The 11,950-nt window shown below is 38.2% G+C and overlaps 4 protein-coding genes across 5 annotated transcripts; 2 read left to right on the top strand and 2 right to left on the bottom strand.

Moving 5' to 3' along the window:
- Positions 1 to 74: 74 nt before the first annotated feature.
- Positions 75 to 1,505, top strand: LOC18016909. Its single transcript, XM_006400141.2, has 4 exons — positions 75 to 150; positions 540 to 675; positions 772 to 868; positions 1,111 to 1,505. Exons 1-4 carry the CDS (start codon positions 117 to 119, stop codon positions 1,339 to 1,341), a joined length of 498 nt encoding a protein of 165 aa, XP_006400204.1. The 5' UTR covers positions 75 to 116; the 3' UTR covers positions 1,342 to 1,505.
- Positions 1,506 to 1,694: 189 nt separating this feature from the next.
- On the top strand, positions 1,695 to 3,899 carry LOC18016908 (dnAJ-like protein slr0093). Its single transcript, XM_006400140.2, has 7 exons — positions 1,695 to 2,018; positions 2,314 to 2,391; positions 2,513 to 2,588; positions 3,161 to 3,234; positions 3,333 to 3,406; positions 3,505 to 3,551; positions 3,641 to 3,899. Exons 1-6 carry the CDS (start codon positions 1,986 to 1,988, stop codon positions 3,545 to 3,547), a joined length of 378 nt encoding a protein of 125 aa, XP_006400203.1. The 5' UTR covers positions 1,695 to 1,985; the 3' UTR covers positions 3,548 to 3,551; positions 3,641 to 3,899.
- A 104-nt stretch (positions 3,900 to 4,003) lies between these two features.
- On the bottom strand, positions 4,004 to 6,141 carry LOC18016907 (pentatricopeptide repeat-containing protein At5g16640, mitochondrial). The gene has a single exon (XM_006400139.2). It carries the CDS (start codon positions 6,109 to 6,111, stop codon positions 4,597 to 4,599), a length of 1,515 nt encoding a protein of 504 aa, XP_006400202.2. The 5' UTR covers positions 6,112 to 6,141; the 3' UTR covers positions 4,004 to 4,596.
- Positions 6,142 to 6,908: 767 nt separating this feature from the next.
- Positions 6,909 to 11,830, bottom strand: LOC18016906 (DNA repair protein RAD4). Of its 2 annotated transcripts, XM_006400138.2 has the most exons (13): positions 11,698 to 11,830; positions 11,149 to 11,321; positions 10,584 to 10,850; positions 10,409 to 10,501; positions 10,193 to 10,285; positions 10,015 to 10,116; positions 9,712 to 9,761; positions 8,714 to 9,385; positions 8,387 to 8,606; positions 8,118 to 8,312; positions 7,867 to 8,019; positions 7,561 to 7,770; positions 6,909 to 7,462 (listed from the first exon to the last, which is right to left on the bottom strand). In XM_006400138.2, the coding sequence occupies exons 2-13, from the start codon at positions 11,299 to 11,301 to the stop codon at positions 7,064 to 7,066; spliced, it is 2,607 nt and encodes an 868-aa protein (XP_006400201.1). In that variant the 5' UTR covers positions 11,302 to 11,321; positions 11,698 to 11,830; the 3' UTR covers positions 6,909 to 7,063. The 2 variants fall into 2 exon arrangements, with proteins under 2 accessions (XP_006400201.1, XP_024011933.1); XM_024156165.1 differs by lacking the exons at positions 6,909 to 7,462; positions 7,561 to 7,770 and having other exon boundaries at positions 7,873 to 8,019; positions 8,116 to 8,312.
- Between the last annotated feature and the right edge of the window lie 120 nt (positions 11,831 to 11,950).

Genomic DNA, 11,950 nt, shown 5'->3' with positions numbered 1-11,950 from the left:
TCTGGACGCAGGGTAAGGGTAATTCAGTAATTTCAAATATATGTAGAAGATATCCAAAATGTGTCAGCAGATTCTTCTTCCTGTGTGTTCCTCAGATCTCTTCGTTTACATTTCCAATGGCGTCCTGTGTTGCTCCTCTTTCTCTCTCTGGTAATGGTTTACGTTTCCCCATGATTATAGAGCCCGAATTTTATCGTTCTTTGAGATTCCCGATTAGTAGTAGGAGGAGAAGATTTCTCCGATTGTGCTTTTGATTTGTCCTTCCTTTCCGGTGGTTTTCTTTAGCGGTGTGAAGGAAGTTCTTAGATGATCTTGGATCGTTTCTTTACTGCAAATTAGCTAGGATTCTCAGTTAAGCAAACGAAATTGAAGATCATAACATTTTGTTGTCTGCGAAAAAATAAAAATAAAGGGCTAAACAATTATCAACATGTAGAACTGTGTAATTTGCATTTTGATCTGTGAGAAGTTTTAAGAGATTCGTAGTAGAAAAAAGCAGCAAGCTTCTTAATTCAGGTTCTTGAATCTGGTTGCCACAGGTGGGTCTCAATCTCACAATGTGAAACCAAATGGATTGTCTACCACGAAGCTCAGTTCGTTCTGTAAAACCTCTGCATTGACAATTCAGAAGAGATCAAACCGGATTCACAAGCTTTCGGTTTCTGCAGAGTATCGGTAAGTATGTATGTCGCTATATCGTTTTCCTTTGTCGTGTGAATTGACTTAGAAATCATAAAGAAAGAAACTTGTTGAAACGTAATGATTTTGCAGGGAAGGGAGTAGGAGAGGAAGCAGTGGCGATTTCGTAGCTGGTTTTCTTCTAGGAGGCGCCGTGTTTGGCGCCGTGGCGTATATCTTTGCTCCACAGGTAACTTATCTTAGTGTTGTCTTTTGTTCTTTTGGAACCTTAATGGGGGAAACTAGATCTTGTTCAACGATTTTGGGTTATGTTCTATTGGAAATGATGAGTTGATTTGGGTTTTTGTTCTCATGACTGTTTCATTGGTATTTGGTTTGGTTGTTGGAGGTTTTGATGATCTTTATATCATTCTCATGCGATCCAAGCTGAAGATTTTTGTCTGTTTTTCTTCTTGTGTTCTGGTGCTTCAGATCAGAAGATCGATTATGAGTGAGGAGGATGAGTATGGTTTCAAGAAGCCGCAACAACCAACGTACTACGATGAAGGTTTAGAGAAAACAAGAGAGACACTGAATGAGAAAATCGGACAACTTAATTCAGCGATTGACAATGTTTCTTCGCGTTTAAGAGGCCGAGCAAAGAACAGCTCTTCTTCCAATGTACCGGTCGAAACTGACCCTGAAGTTGAAGCTACCACTTGAAGAAATATATATATTTTTCTTCTTCTCTGTTTTTTCATTTGTAACCAGAGTTGAAAACAATTCCATAAGGTTTGGTTTGGTTTTCTTGTTGCTTTTGTGATCAGTCCTCTGTAGAACTCTTGCAAAGTGAATAATACAGTCTTTTGTCTTTAGTCTTTACTGAATATTAATTCTCATTTGGTTTGATTCAAGTCATTCAACTAAGCATGAAGACATATGTGCATCTTTATAAAGAAAGAAAGTAAAGTAAGATTCTGAGTTTTCACAAACTGGATATAGGATAAGATGTGAAATTATCCGAAAAATACCACAAAAAAAAATCTAAAAGAAAAATGAAATAAACGACAGGAGAGATAGATAAACATTGGCCGGTGGCCTCGTCACAAATCCAAACTATCACCGAAAAACTCAAAAAAAAGCCAAAAGCCTTTCTTCTTCCGTTTCCCAACACAAAAATACTCAGAGAGCAATCCACAAGATTCGATTCAAAATTTTCCGTTATTTTTTCCTTCTCAAAACAGTTTCGGTTTTCGAGTTTGTTGAATCGGAGAGGAGACACCTGATATTCCCCCTTCACTTTAGGGTTTTGGGTTTCTATTTGATGATGTGCGAGGAGATTCTTCCTCTGTTCGTGTCTTTGTCAGATGGAAGACCATGATAAGTCTCCTCCTCCCAAGGTGAAATTATGGACCTTTTGAAGTTTACAAATTTTCCTGGGAAAATGCATGAGGTCGATGGAGATTACGTTGGTTTCCGAGATATCTGGTTTTGATTTGAGTTGAATATGAAGATCTGATACTGTTTTGTTGAGTATTGTTCTTTTAGATTCAAGGATTATTGGTTTTCTTTTAATGAATTCTTAGTTGTAAAAGTTGTGAACTTTCTTCGTTTGCATGTTTTCTTTACATTTTACGAATGCTCAACTGATATGGAACTCATAACTTTATCTTTCTTTCATTTATTGGTTTGAAGGATTACTATAAGATTCTAGAAGTTGATTACGACGCAACTGAGGAATTGATCAGACTGAATTATCGGAAGCTCGCATTGGTTTGTGAACTCGAAAACCCCTCTTGAATATCTGTTAAAATGTCGTTATTGAATTTTGGTGTTTCTTGATTGAAAGAAAAATGAGTTTATGGTGAGAATGTTTTTGTGTTTCCATCTACAGAAGTGGCATCCTGATAAGCACAAAGGGGATAGTTCAGCTACAGAAAGATTTCAAGAGATAAATGAGGCATATAACGGTAAGTCGTTTGCTCAGTCGGTTTTTCTGCATCTGAACATGATAATAGTAATCCATTTTAGTCCCCTAGGTAGTGGCAAGCTTCAGTGACTGGTATATGCTTTGTTTCATTGGTCTACGAATAGATTAGTTCACGACGGAGAGAAGAGAAGGAAAGAAGAAAACTTGGGAAAAAAAGGGAAAATCTAGAAATCAGATAAGACGTTTTAGGTAGAGGAGGAAGAAACAAAGTTTAGCAATGTGAGAACAAATTACGAATGCCTTCAGCTTTATGCATTTAGCTCCTTGACCTTTATCGTTCTGTTTAAGTATTGTTCTGTTTAAGTATTGATACAAATCTATTTAGTTTCAATCCTCACATGATCTTACATTCTCTCTCCATATTCTTATTTCTATAAGATTTCACAGCCTTTTTTGTGGTCTGCGGCAACTTTAACTATAGCTTGAGCCTTCTTTGTCTCCTTTACTCTCTCTTATGTTTCTATCGACACTTGAGAATTCAACTGAGAACAATGCTCTCTCGCTCTCTCGCCATGCTTAATGTTTACATAGCTTCTTCTTTCTCTTTGGCAGTGCTGATGGACCCTGCTACACGTTTTGAGTATGATTTAACCGGAATTTATGAGATCCACAAGTATACTTTAAGGGTGTGTAACATTTATTTTTTGTGATTCATAATTTTTTGTTTCTTTGTATCGAGGTTTTGCTGACATTTTCAGATATCCCAATGCTTTCTTTTACATAGGAATATCTCGCCAGATTTAAGGGAATGATTCTCACTTGCAATGGACTCGGCATCAGCCAATCCTCATCACCATGGTAACCTTTCTAGATCGTCAGTTTTGTTTCTCTACAATGTCATATTCTTATATTTTATATCATGAAACAGTATATATGTCTGAGACTTTTGACTGCAGGACACATCAATTGTCTGAGACCACCAACAAATCAACAGACTAGCAAGGTTGGTTTCTTTTCTACTCTATTTTTGGCAAAACTCAATTTCTTGAATCCATTTCTGAATCACAAAAAAAAATCTCATTGTCTTCACAGAATGCTGTATGAACTGAAAGCAGAAGGTAGAGCAGAGCTGTAAAACTATGTGAAGATTCTCACACACTTTCCCGTCTCATTGCCTTTTAACAAGGTGTGTTTGTGCTGTACAAAACTGGAGCCGTAGCGCGAAGCATTAATGTTATATTCAAATGCTTTAATTAGATGTTGTATTGTTTCTGTATCGATGTAAAATCAAAGAAGCGTATATGGTCTCTGGTCTCTATTCATACATTCACACATTGGTGATGATTCAGATCTTTTACTACTACTCATCATTCATTGTATTTCAGACTTGAGACATGAAAGTGAATAATACAATCTATGGATTGATGCATTTATCTCGGAGTATATACAACGCTACATAAAGTAAAATGGTTCTCTTACAACACTATCTGGAAGCTTGAATCAAGTGAAACCTGAGAATTGGTACAGGAACTTTGTAAGAGTACAGACAAAAAAATTGATACAGAAGCTTTGTAAAAGAATACATAAAACAATGGATTGGTATACAGTATAAGAAAGAATGTACAATTTTAAACTGAGATAAGTCAGGGACTTGCGAGCATGGCTTCAAATGATATAATTCAGCTCTTCTCAAAGAATCCCAACTTGGTTTTGAAAGACCTGAGTTTTCCATTTCAAGGGCACACATCATCTAGGAGAGAAACAGGATACATATATGATGCGAGCTTCGACGCTGTAATGTCTATTAGTAAATCCCCTGGGATACGATATGCAGCTTACGCGCTGATATTCATGATCTCTATGTACTCTCCTAATAAATATGAACATGTGTTAGCTCATCTCATAGTATCCCAAGCTCGGCTTTGAAAGATCTGAGTTGATCTTTCCAGGGGCAAGATTCTCATGGTAAGGAGCCTGACCCGGAAATAAATATCTTGCAAGCTCCCCTGTGATACTTAAGCTGATGCATTCAGTCCTAACTAGCTTCACTATACATTGGGTTCATTTGGTAAAATCCCATCATCTTTCATTTTTCTAAACAGTGCATCCGCTTCACGTCGTAGACCTTTCTTGTACAATCCTAACATCATTGTAGTGTATGTCCAAATATCAGGCACAAGTCCTTTGAGGTTGAGGCTACAATATAAATCCCAAGCATATGCCACCTCACCAGCCTTACACATCCCGCGGATGATGATATTGTATGTAACTATATCAGCATCCATTCCACTCTTTTGCATATCCTCCAATATCACCAATGCTTTCTCTATCTTCCCATTATCGCATAGACCATGTAACAAAACGTTGTATGTGATAATATTAGGAAGAACACCACAAACTACCATCCGTTTGAAGATTTCTTCGGCAACATTAAGCTTACCCGCTCTGCAATAACCCTGAATAAGAATTGTGTATGTGACTGTATTTCTAACCACTCCTCTCTGAGGCATCTCGCAGAAGAGTTTCATCCCGTGCTCTACCTTCCTAGACTTGCAATACCCATTAATGAGAATGCTATACGTTACTACATCAGGGAAGCAACGTTTGCTAACCATGAAATCGAACATGTGCTCTGCTTCATCTAGACGACTGTACATGCAAAGCCCGTTGATGAGTAAAGTGTAAGTGACAATATCAGGATCCAGAGATCTTCGGATCATCTCCTCGTACAATTCTTCAGCCTCTAAAAGATTTCCTTCTTTTACACAAGCATCGATCAATGCATTGAAAGTAAATACATCAGGGTTGATTTCCCTCTTGCTCATATACCTTACCATTCGTGTAGCATCGCTCCATCTACCGGAATTACAGAGACCAGATACGAGAGAGTTGTAGGTAACAACGTCCGGTCTGATTCCATCTTGTTCCATTTGACTCAAAAGATCCAAAGCGTTATTCACCTGATTGTTTTTGCAGAGACCATCAATGATTGTGTTGTAGATTACAACATTGGGTTCATATCCCATTTCCACCATTCGATCGAACATAGACAAAGCATCGTAAATCCTATCCCTGCGACAGTATCCATTGAGCAGTGAACCAAACGTGACTATGCTGGGTTTATGACCAAGTTTCATCATTTTCCCCAGAAACGATAACGCAAGAGAGAATCGAGAGCATCTACAGAAGCAGTTCAACAAAATATTGCAGGTATAGAGGTTGTGAGGAATGCCCAACATTTGCATCTGCTCCCAGAGATAGATCACAACATCATACTTCTTCATCTTGGAAATAGCACTCAATAATCTACTGAAATCGGCAATTGAAGGAAGAGGACGACACTGAACCATGTGAAAGAAGAGCTCAAGCGAATCATCTAATTTCATATAGCGAAGCCCATTTCTCAATATCTCTCGGTAATCACTGCCACCACCAGAATAAGCTCGTCGTCTCGAGAAACAGAAATCGCAAATGCTAGACGACGGAGAAGTACCGGGATTACCTTTCTCCAGAAGATTCCGATGAAGAAACGACTTCGCTTTTGAAGAAATCGATCTCCTCATGCTTCTTCAGCTTGAGTTTCGTTTCCCAAATTTCTGAGTCTCAGGAATGGAGCTATTGTTGAGAGAGACTGAGGACCGAGGAGAAGTGTTAAAACCTTAACCGGTTAAGAATTCAGCGGATTTTTTTTTTTATTGGATTTTTCGTTTTACTAAATGAACCAGAGTTTTTAAACCAAACCGAATCAGAATTAATCGGTTATCTCTGTTCTATTTTCATATTCTTCGCCCGTTGTTTTTCATTTTTGAAAGTTACATGATACATTAACAAAATCAAAGTTGTTGTGCCTCCTACCACTACAACTGAAGATTAAAGATTACCAATCACAACAACTAAATTTTAAGTTGGATGGAATGTTATATATGTAGAAATCCAGTGCCGTGCCAACATATTTAGTGGCCTAAAACAATTTAGAAAATTATGGCCTTTTATAAGTATATAATTTTTACAAATCATAGAACTTGAAGATAAATCGAACTGTAAAATTGATATCATTAAAATGTAAAAAACTATATATAAAATAAATATATAAGATATTTTAATGAGTTTATCATTTAAAAATATATTAAAGTACCAAAACTCTATAAAAACATATTAAAAAAATGGTAGAATAACAAAAATATGTGGATGAATAAAATTAAGTTTATTAGATTTATAGTAAAAAAATGACAGATAAAGTATGATTTGAAAGTAAAAATTACTATTACAAAACTTGAACTCGTGAACACAAAGTCTTTTAAAAATTTTATCAACAAACATTTCACTAATTTAACTAATATTGTTATTGATATATGGCCTAAAAACTAAAATTATAAATGTGGTCTAAGGCCACCAATGCCTTTTTTCTACTAAGGGAGGCACGACTCTGTGTAGAATATCGAAAGAACAATATACATGAAAGTTTCACTTTCATCAAAGCTAATGTAAAGTTTACTACGAGTCATTAGCAAGCGTCTACATTTGTTCAACTTCGACAGAAAAGCCACATTTGCAGCGTTTGGTTTTCACAGAGGTTTCCTCATCAAAGGTTTCTTCCTCATCAAGAAACACATGTTCATGTTCAGGTCCATTTTCATGTTCATGTTCATGTTCATGAGACTTTCTTCCTCGTGACCTTCCTCTCTTGACCCCTCCCTGCTTTTCAGGTGATTTCACATTCTTCCCCTTAGCGACCGGCTCTGATTTCGTTTCCAAACTCCTCGTTTCGACATCCTTTGAGTTATTGGCGTAACGGTTTTTCAATCTTTCACGGGTTAAGATAGACGAAAGAAGCTGATACCATCTCGAAGCTGCTTGTGCTTCATTTTGTCTTCTCTCCTCTTCTTCTCTCTTTTCTTGTTCTTCTGCATATGCCTATAACCGAAACAAAAAAAAGCGAGATAAATCCAAAGATCAATCCATATTCAAACCATAAACTTCTGTGTTTCAGATTGTAAGAAATGGAGCTGTACCTCGAGGATTGTATCTTTGAACTCGGTACAGACCACAATTCCTTCAAAAACAGGAGTAGCACGTCCACTTTTGTACTCGAAACCAACCATTGCAGGTGCATAATCTATTCCAAATCTCTTAGCGACAGAAAATATTCGAGGAAACCTTAAGTGGACTGTTCCAGGTGGAAGGCATTTCTCAGACCAGACATCAACTTGACCACGCTCGTTCTGAAACCCCATACGCACATGAAAAGGATTTTACACTATTTCGGAATACAAAACCATTGAAGCGACTAACTAAAACAGAGACGTAGGTCCTTTTACCTTAGGCACAATTCCATTAACAGCATGAGGGAGACACAATGGTTCCATTTGCCACTTTCCGTATAGTTCCATGCACCAAGAACCATCTTCACTGTCCTTATTCCCATCTCCAAAATCTTTTACCTTTTTCAACTTCGAGTTACGCTTAAGAATCTACGGTAAAAGTGGACTTCAAGAGTTGATTATCAAACCGGAAAAAAAAGTGGGAATGAATAAAGATAACCATCAGGGAAAGAAAAGAACACCGACACCTTTAAGGGAGCTTCATTTGCCTTCAGTTGTAGCCCATCACGAAGCCATCTTTCTTTTGTTTTAAGAGTCTGCACACAGGTTCGAGGATAAACGGAATGACCAGAGCAAAATCCCAGAACCGGACCTTTTGGGTGAAGTATCTGGTTCTTGTGAAGCCATTTCTCAATAGCATAGAGTTCGTGACTTTTATAAGCCTGCAAAATTATTAAAAGGTCTCAGAAGGTTTAAGTGAAGCTTAAACTTCTTTTTCAGGTTACATCACATCTACCTGCTGGTTAGTGGGAAGAGGCTCAGTAAGTGCCCGAGTAGCTAACTCCATATCTTCAAGAGCACTCCTTCTACCAAAGGACGAGCTACTTGAGGAAGCTTTGTTGGCAACAGGGATTAGGCTTGTGGCTGACTCTAGTTCTCTTAACGGTGCTAATACCATATCCCACCACAGTGAACTCACCCGTTTGGATGAAATCGTGTGCCATTTTGTACAGTACCTGGGGATGAAAAGTGTCAAAGGAACTATATGTAAAGACATATCTAGAAATCGAAAAAATAAAAAGATCGTCCAATAAAGTAATTTGAAATACAGGCAATAAAAAACCTGCGAGTAACATCTTTGGCTCCACCACCAGCGAAGGCGACAACATATCTAAGTAAGCTTTTGCACGCAGCAGCTCCAGCTTCTACAGTTTGCTCTGCATCTAAAATTCCATTGACAGCATCCACATGGACCCATTTCCCATCCATGTTTTCCCCACTGCAATACACCTCAGCCCAACAAAGAGGAGAATCCACTTTCTTCGAACCGATAGCTGTGGATATTACTTGGTCAGAAACTGACAAGCCTTTATTTGTTTTTGTTATTTCTCGACTCTTCTTTTCCTCATTCACTTTAGAGCTCTGTTGGTTGTCTGCAGTTGCAGTTGCAGCCAGAGCCATGGCTAATTGCATCTCGAACTCAACATCTCCTTTCCTCCTTGTTCCGTCAGATTTGCTGGACATTCGTGCTTCACAAGATGAGTTGACCGTATTACCTTGCGACTGATTAGAGCCCAGGGGGTTCCCATGCTGAGACTCAGAGGTCTCACAGAGACCCTTATTCTCAACATGGGAAGAAGATTTACTTGGGTATGACGAGATGACTTGCTGTTTCGGCACCATAAGAGTTGAGCTCCTGAATATCCCATGCTTCATTTTAGCTCTGTTTTGACCTGAAGATTCATCCTTATCGGCCCCTGGTTTTAAGGATGCAACATCAAGAATAGACACAAACCTGTGAAACTCAAATTAGTTCAGAAAACTCGGAACAAGCTTGGCATACTAAGCCATAGATGCTTCAGAAATACGGTACTGCAAATAACTATCTGACAAAGATTAATATTGAAAACAGAACATCAAATGACAACGAATATTATGGAGCTAATTATCAAGCCAAATAGGACTCGATATTCCCCATGATTCAGAAAGCTCACTAAACGTGCAAGAATAAAGCCACTTTAGACACGGCGTCGTTGATATACAGCAAAAAGCAGATACAAAACAAGAACAGAAACCAAATATGAATACTCTCTTGTGGCAAAATTAACAAGTATCACATACCGAGTTGTGAGCTTTAATGCCCTAAACAAAGCAACGGCCAGTGCTCCAAGCTGCGAAAATGACCCCATAAGTTTCTTATATGATAGCACTAATTTCCTAAAAGGCGGATTAACTTTGGAAAAAACCAAACAGAGTAATCTTCACATAGAGAGATTCAAGGTACTTCGGAAAAAGGAAACCAACTTATTCGAATATTTTCTATCCCCAGAGAATGAAACAAAATATCTGAAAAGTGATGCTTCAACAACACAAGCAACCATAATATAAATAGGTTAATCGTCATACATCTGATCACAAAGTTACCTCTTCAGACGTGCCTCTACGTGATTCAAGAGCAAATGCTAGAGAAGTACGAAAAGATTTCTCAGAGCTGGGAGTACACCTAACAGAAAAGTTTCCACGAACCTACATTTGAGCCAGGAAAAGTTGCTCAATTTTCCATCAGAAACATATGAAAAGCTACAGAGCACTAACGCCATACCCAACGAAGAAGAGGGGCTATATCCCTAACAGTAACATTCTCGAGATTTGATACTTTTGCCAAGTATGATGGTAGAAGTGAAAGCAAGGAAGCCTGCGCATCATATTTAACAGTTAACCAAAATTAGCACAGGTTGCAACATAAGCACGTATTTAGAAATATATAAGTTTAAAGCAAAAGCTAATACCGCTGTAATAAGGGATACAATTTATCTACCTGAATCAATGGATCATTACAAGCGTTGTCAACTATCCTCCCTCTTGCAAGCAGACAGAGTAAGTGAACCTTGTGGACAAGTTCCGCTCGTTCCTTAACGAGAAATAACACAATTTTCTTAAGTAGCCATTCATTTTCGAAGGTTAAACAGAAGTAACCATATATCACAGTATACCTTGTCCTCTGCTGTTGGGCGGTAAACATTCTTCTGCCTCTTAGTATCAGGCACATCGTCAAATTCTATGGTTAAGTCTCGGGTGTCATCAATGTACGCATCAATCGTATTACCAACACTAGGAATCGGACAGTCTTCCCAGTCTGAATCATTCATTTCATCATCATCACAACCTGCCCTTTTACCACATTCCCTGTCCTCTAGAACGTTATCAGTTAATTTTTCCTTGAAGGCTTGCTTCCCCTTCTCATGTTCGCCTTTATCCCCCTGCAATGATATAAAATTCAAATTATTTTACACTCCTAGAAAACAGAGGAACTAGATAAGTCAAGATTCACCACTTTCCGCATAAAAATTTTCCGCACAGGACAAGCAAAAAATGCTTCTACAGCCATTATGTAGATCATGAAAATTAATTATTGGTCAGTACTACAGACTTCTCAATCTTCAAGTAAACCTAGCCAGCGATCGATAGCAATCGCTGCTCCTCACATCTAAAGTACATCTAGTAAACATATTGAAATCAGCACAAAAATAATGTTCTTTGCATGAAACTGAAACTAACCTCTGTGGAAGTGGAATCACAGTTCTGTGCACTATCATCTCGTTTGTTCTTGCCTCGAGAGCCACGAGCTCTGCTTCTGTCTAGAACTTTGTTCACTGCTTCTCTAGAGGCTGCTGCAAGTCTACCATTCTTACTTTCGCTTCTAGGCTTCATCTTGCTCTTCTCAATAAAACCTTAAGCATTAAAACAAAAATTTAAAAAAAAAAAAAAAGCGAAAGACAATTGTTACCAAAACAAATCATCGTAATTCTCTGCAACTCTTCATCATTGATAAAACTAACAATTATTTAATTCCCTTTCCGATGGTAAATTTCTGTTCTTGCATAGGTCTCCAGACTACATTGCCTATCCCAGAGAGACAGTTCGAAAGAAGAAAAAAAAAACTAAAACTTCTCAATTGTTCTATCCGGAATCACATGCCGCCATTACCATGAAACATCGCATATATATATAACTAACAACTTCAAAGCAAGCAAGGATTTTTCTCTTCCTCGAGTTTCTCAGGAAATAACGCAGGGAAATACAAACTCAAAGTCAAAAGATACTCACCCACGAATCGATCACACGGCTCCGCCACTCACGGTCGTCGGAGAAACAGAATGTTGGACGGGAACGAAGGAATTTAATTTCACGCGCCAAATCTTCTCGCGCGGTTAACAACGACCGACGTACGGAAAAACCCTCTCCGAGAAACGCTACAAATCTCGACGTCGAGACTCGAGATAGTGGGGACGTTAATTTGACCGCAAGGGTCAGAGATGTCTTAAGCAGGGACCCGCCAAATCATTAAACGGCCAAGATA

The sequence above is a fragment of the Eutrema salsugineum genome, unplaced genomic scaffold (assembly GCF_000478725.1).
Source record: "Eutrema salsugineum unplaced genomic scaffold, Eutsalg1_0 scaffold_2, whole genome shotgun sequence".
Taxonomy (NCBI): Eukaryota; Viridiplantae; Streptophyta; class Magnoliopsida; order Brassicales; family Brassicaceae; genus Eutrema; species Eutrema salsugineum.
The sequence above is the reverse complement of the archived record's forward strand: the minus strand, read 5'-3'. Positions and strand labels throughout refer to the sequence as shown.

Excerpts from the sequence above, each read along its gene's own strand:
- LOC18016906 (XM_006400138.2), bottom strand. The coding sequence starts at position 11,301 with ATGAAGCCTAGAAGCGAAAGTAAGAATGGTAGACTTGCAGCAGCCTCT. Across the intron at positions 9,386-9,711 it reads GCATTAAAGCTCACAACTCG|GTTTGTGTCTATTCTTGATG; the intron begins GTATGTGATACT and ends TGAGTTTCACAG. Across the intron at positions 7,771-7,866 it reads TTAATGGAATTGTGCCTAAG|AACGAGCGTGGTCAAGTTGA; the intron begins GTAAAAGGACCT and ends ATGGGGTTTCAG.
- LOC18016907 (XM_006400139.2), bottom strand. The coding sequence starts at position 6,111 with ATGAGGAGATCGATTTCTTCAAAAGCGAAGTCGTTTCTTCATCGGAAT.
- LOC18016909 (XM_006400141.2), top strand. The coding sequence starts at position 117 with ATGGCGTCCTGTGTTGCTCCTCTTTCTCTCTCTG. Across the intron at positions 151-539 it reads TGCTCCTCTTTCTCTCTCTG|GTGGGTCTCAATCTCACAAT; the intron begins GTAATGGTTTAC and ends TGGTTGCCACAG. Across the intron at positions 676-771 it reads TCGGTTTCTGCAGAGTATCG|GGAAGGGAGTAGGAGAGGAA; the intron begins GTAAGTATGTAT and ends ATGATTTTGCAG.
- LOC18016908 (XM_006400140.2), top strand. The coding sequence starts at position 1,986 with ATGGAAGACCATGATAAGTCTCCTCCTCCCAAG. Across the intron at positions 3,235-3,332 it reads TCCACAAGTATACTTTAAGG|GAATATCTCGCCAGATTTAA; the intron begins GTGTGTAACATT and ends TCTTTTACATAG. Across the intron at positions 3,407-3,504 it reads AGCCAATCCTCATCACCATG|GACACATCAATTGTCTGAGA; the intron begins GTAACCTTTCTA and ends TTTTGACTGCAG.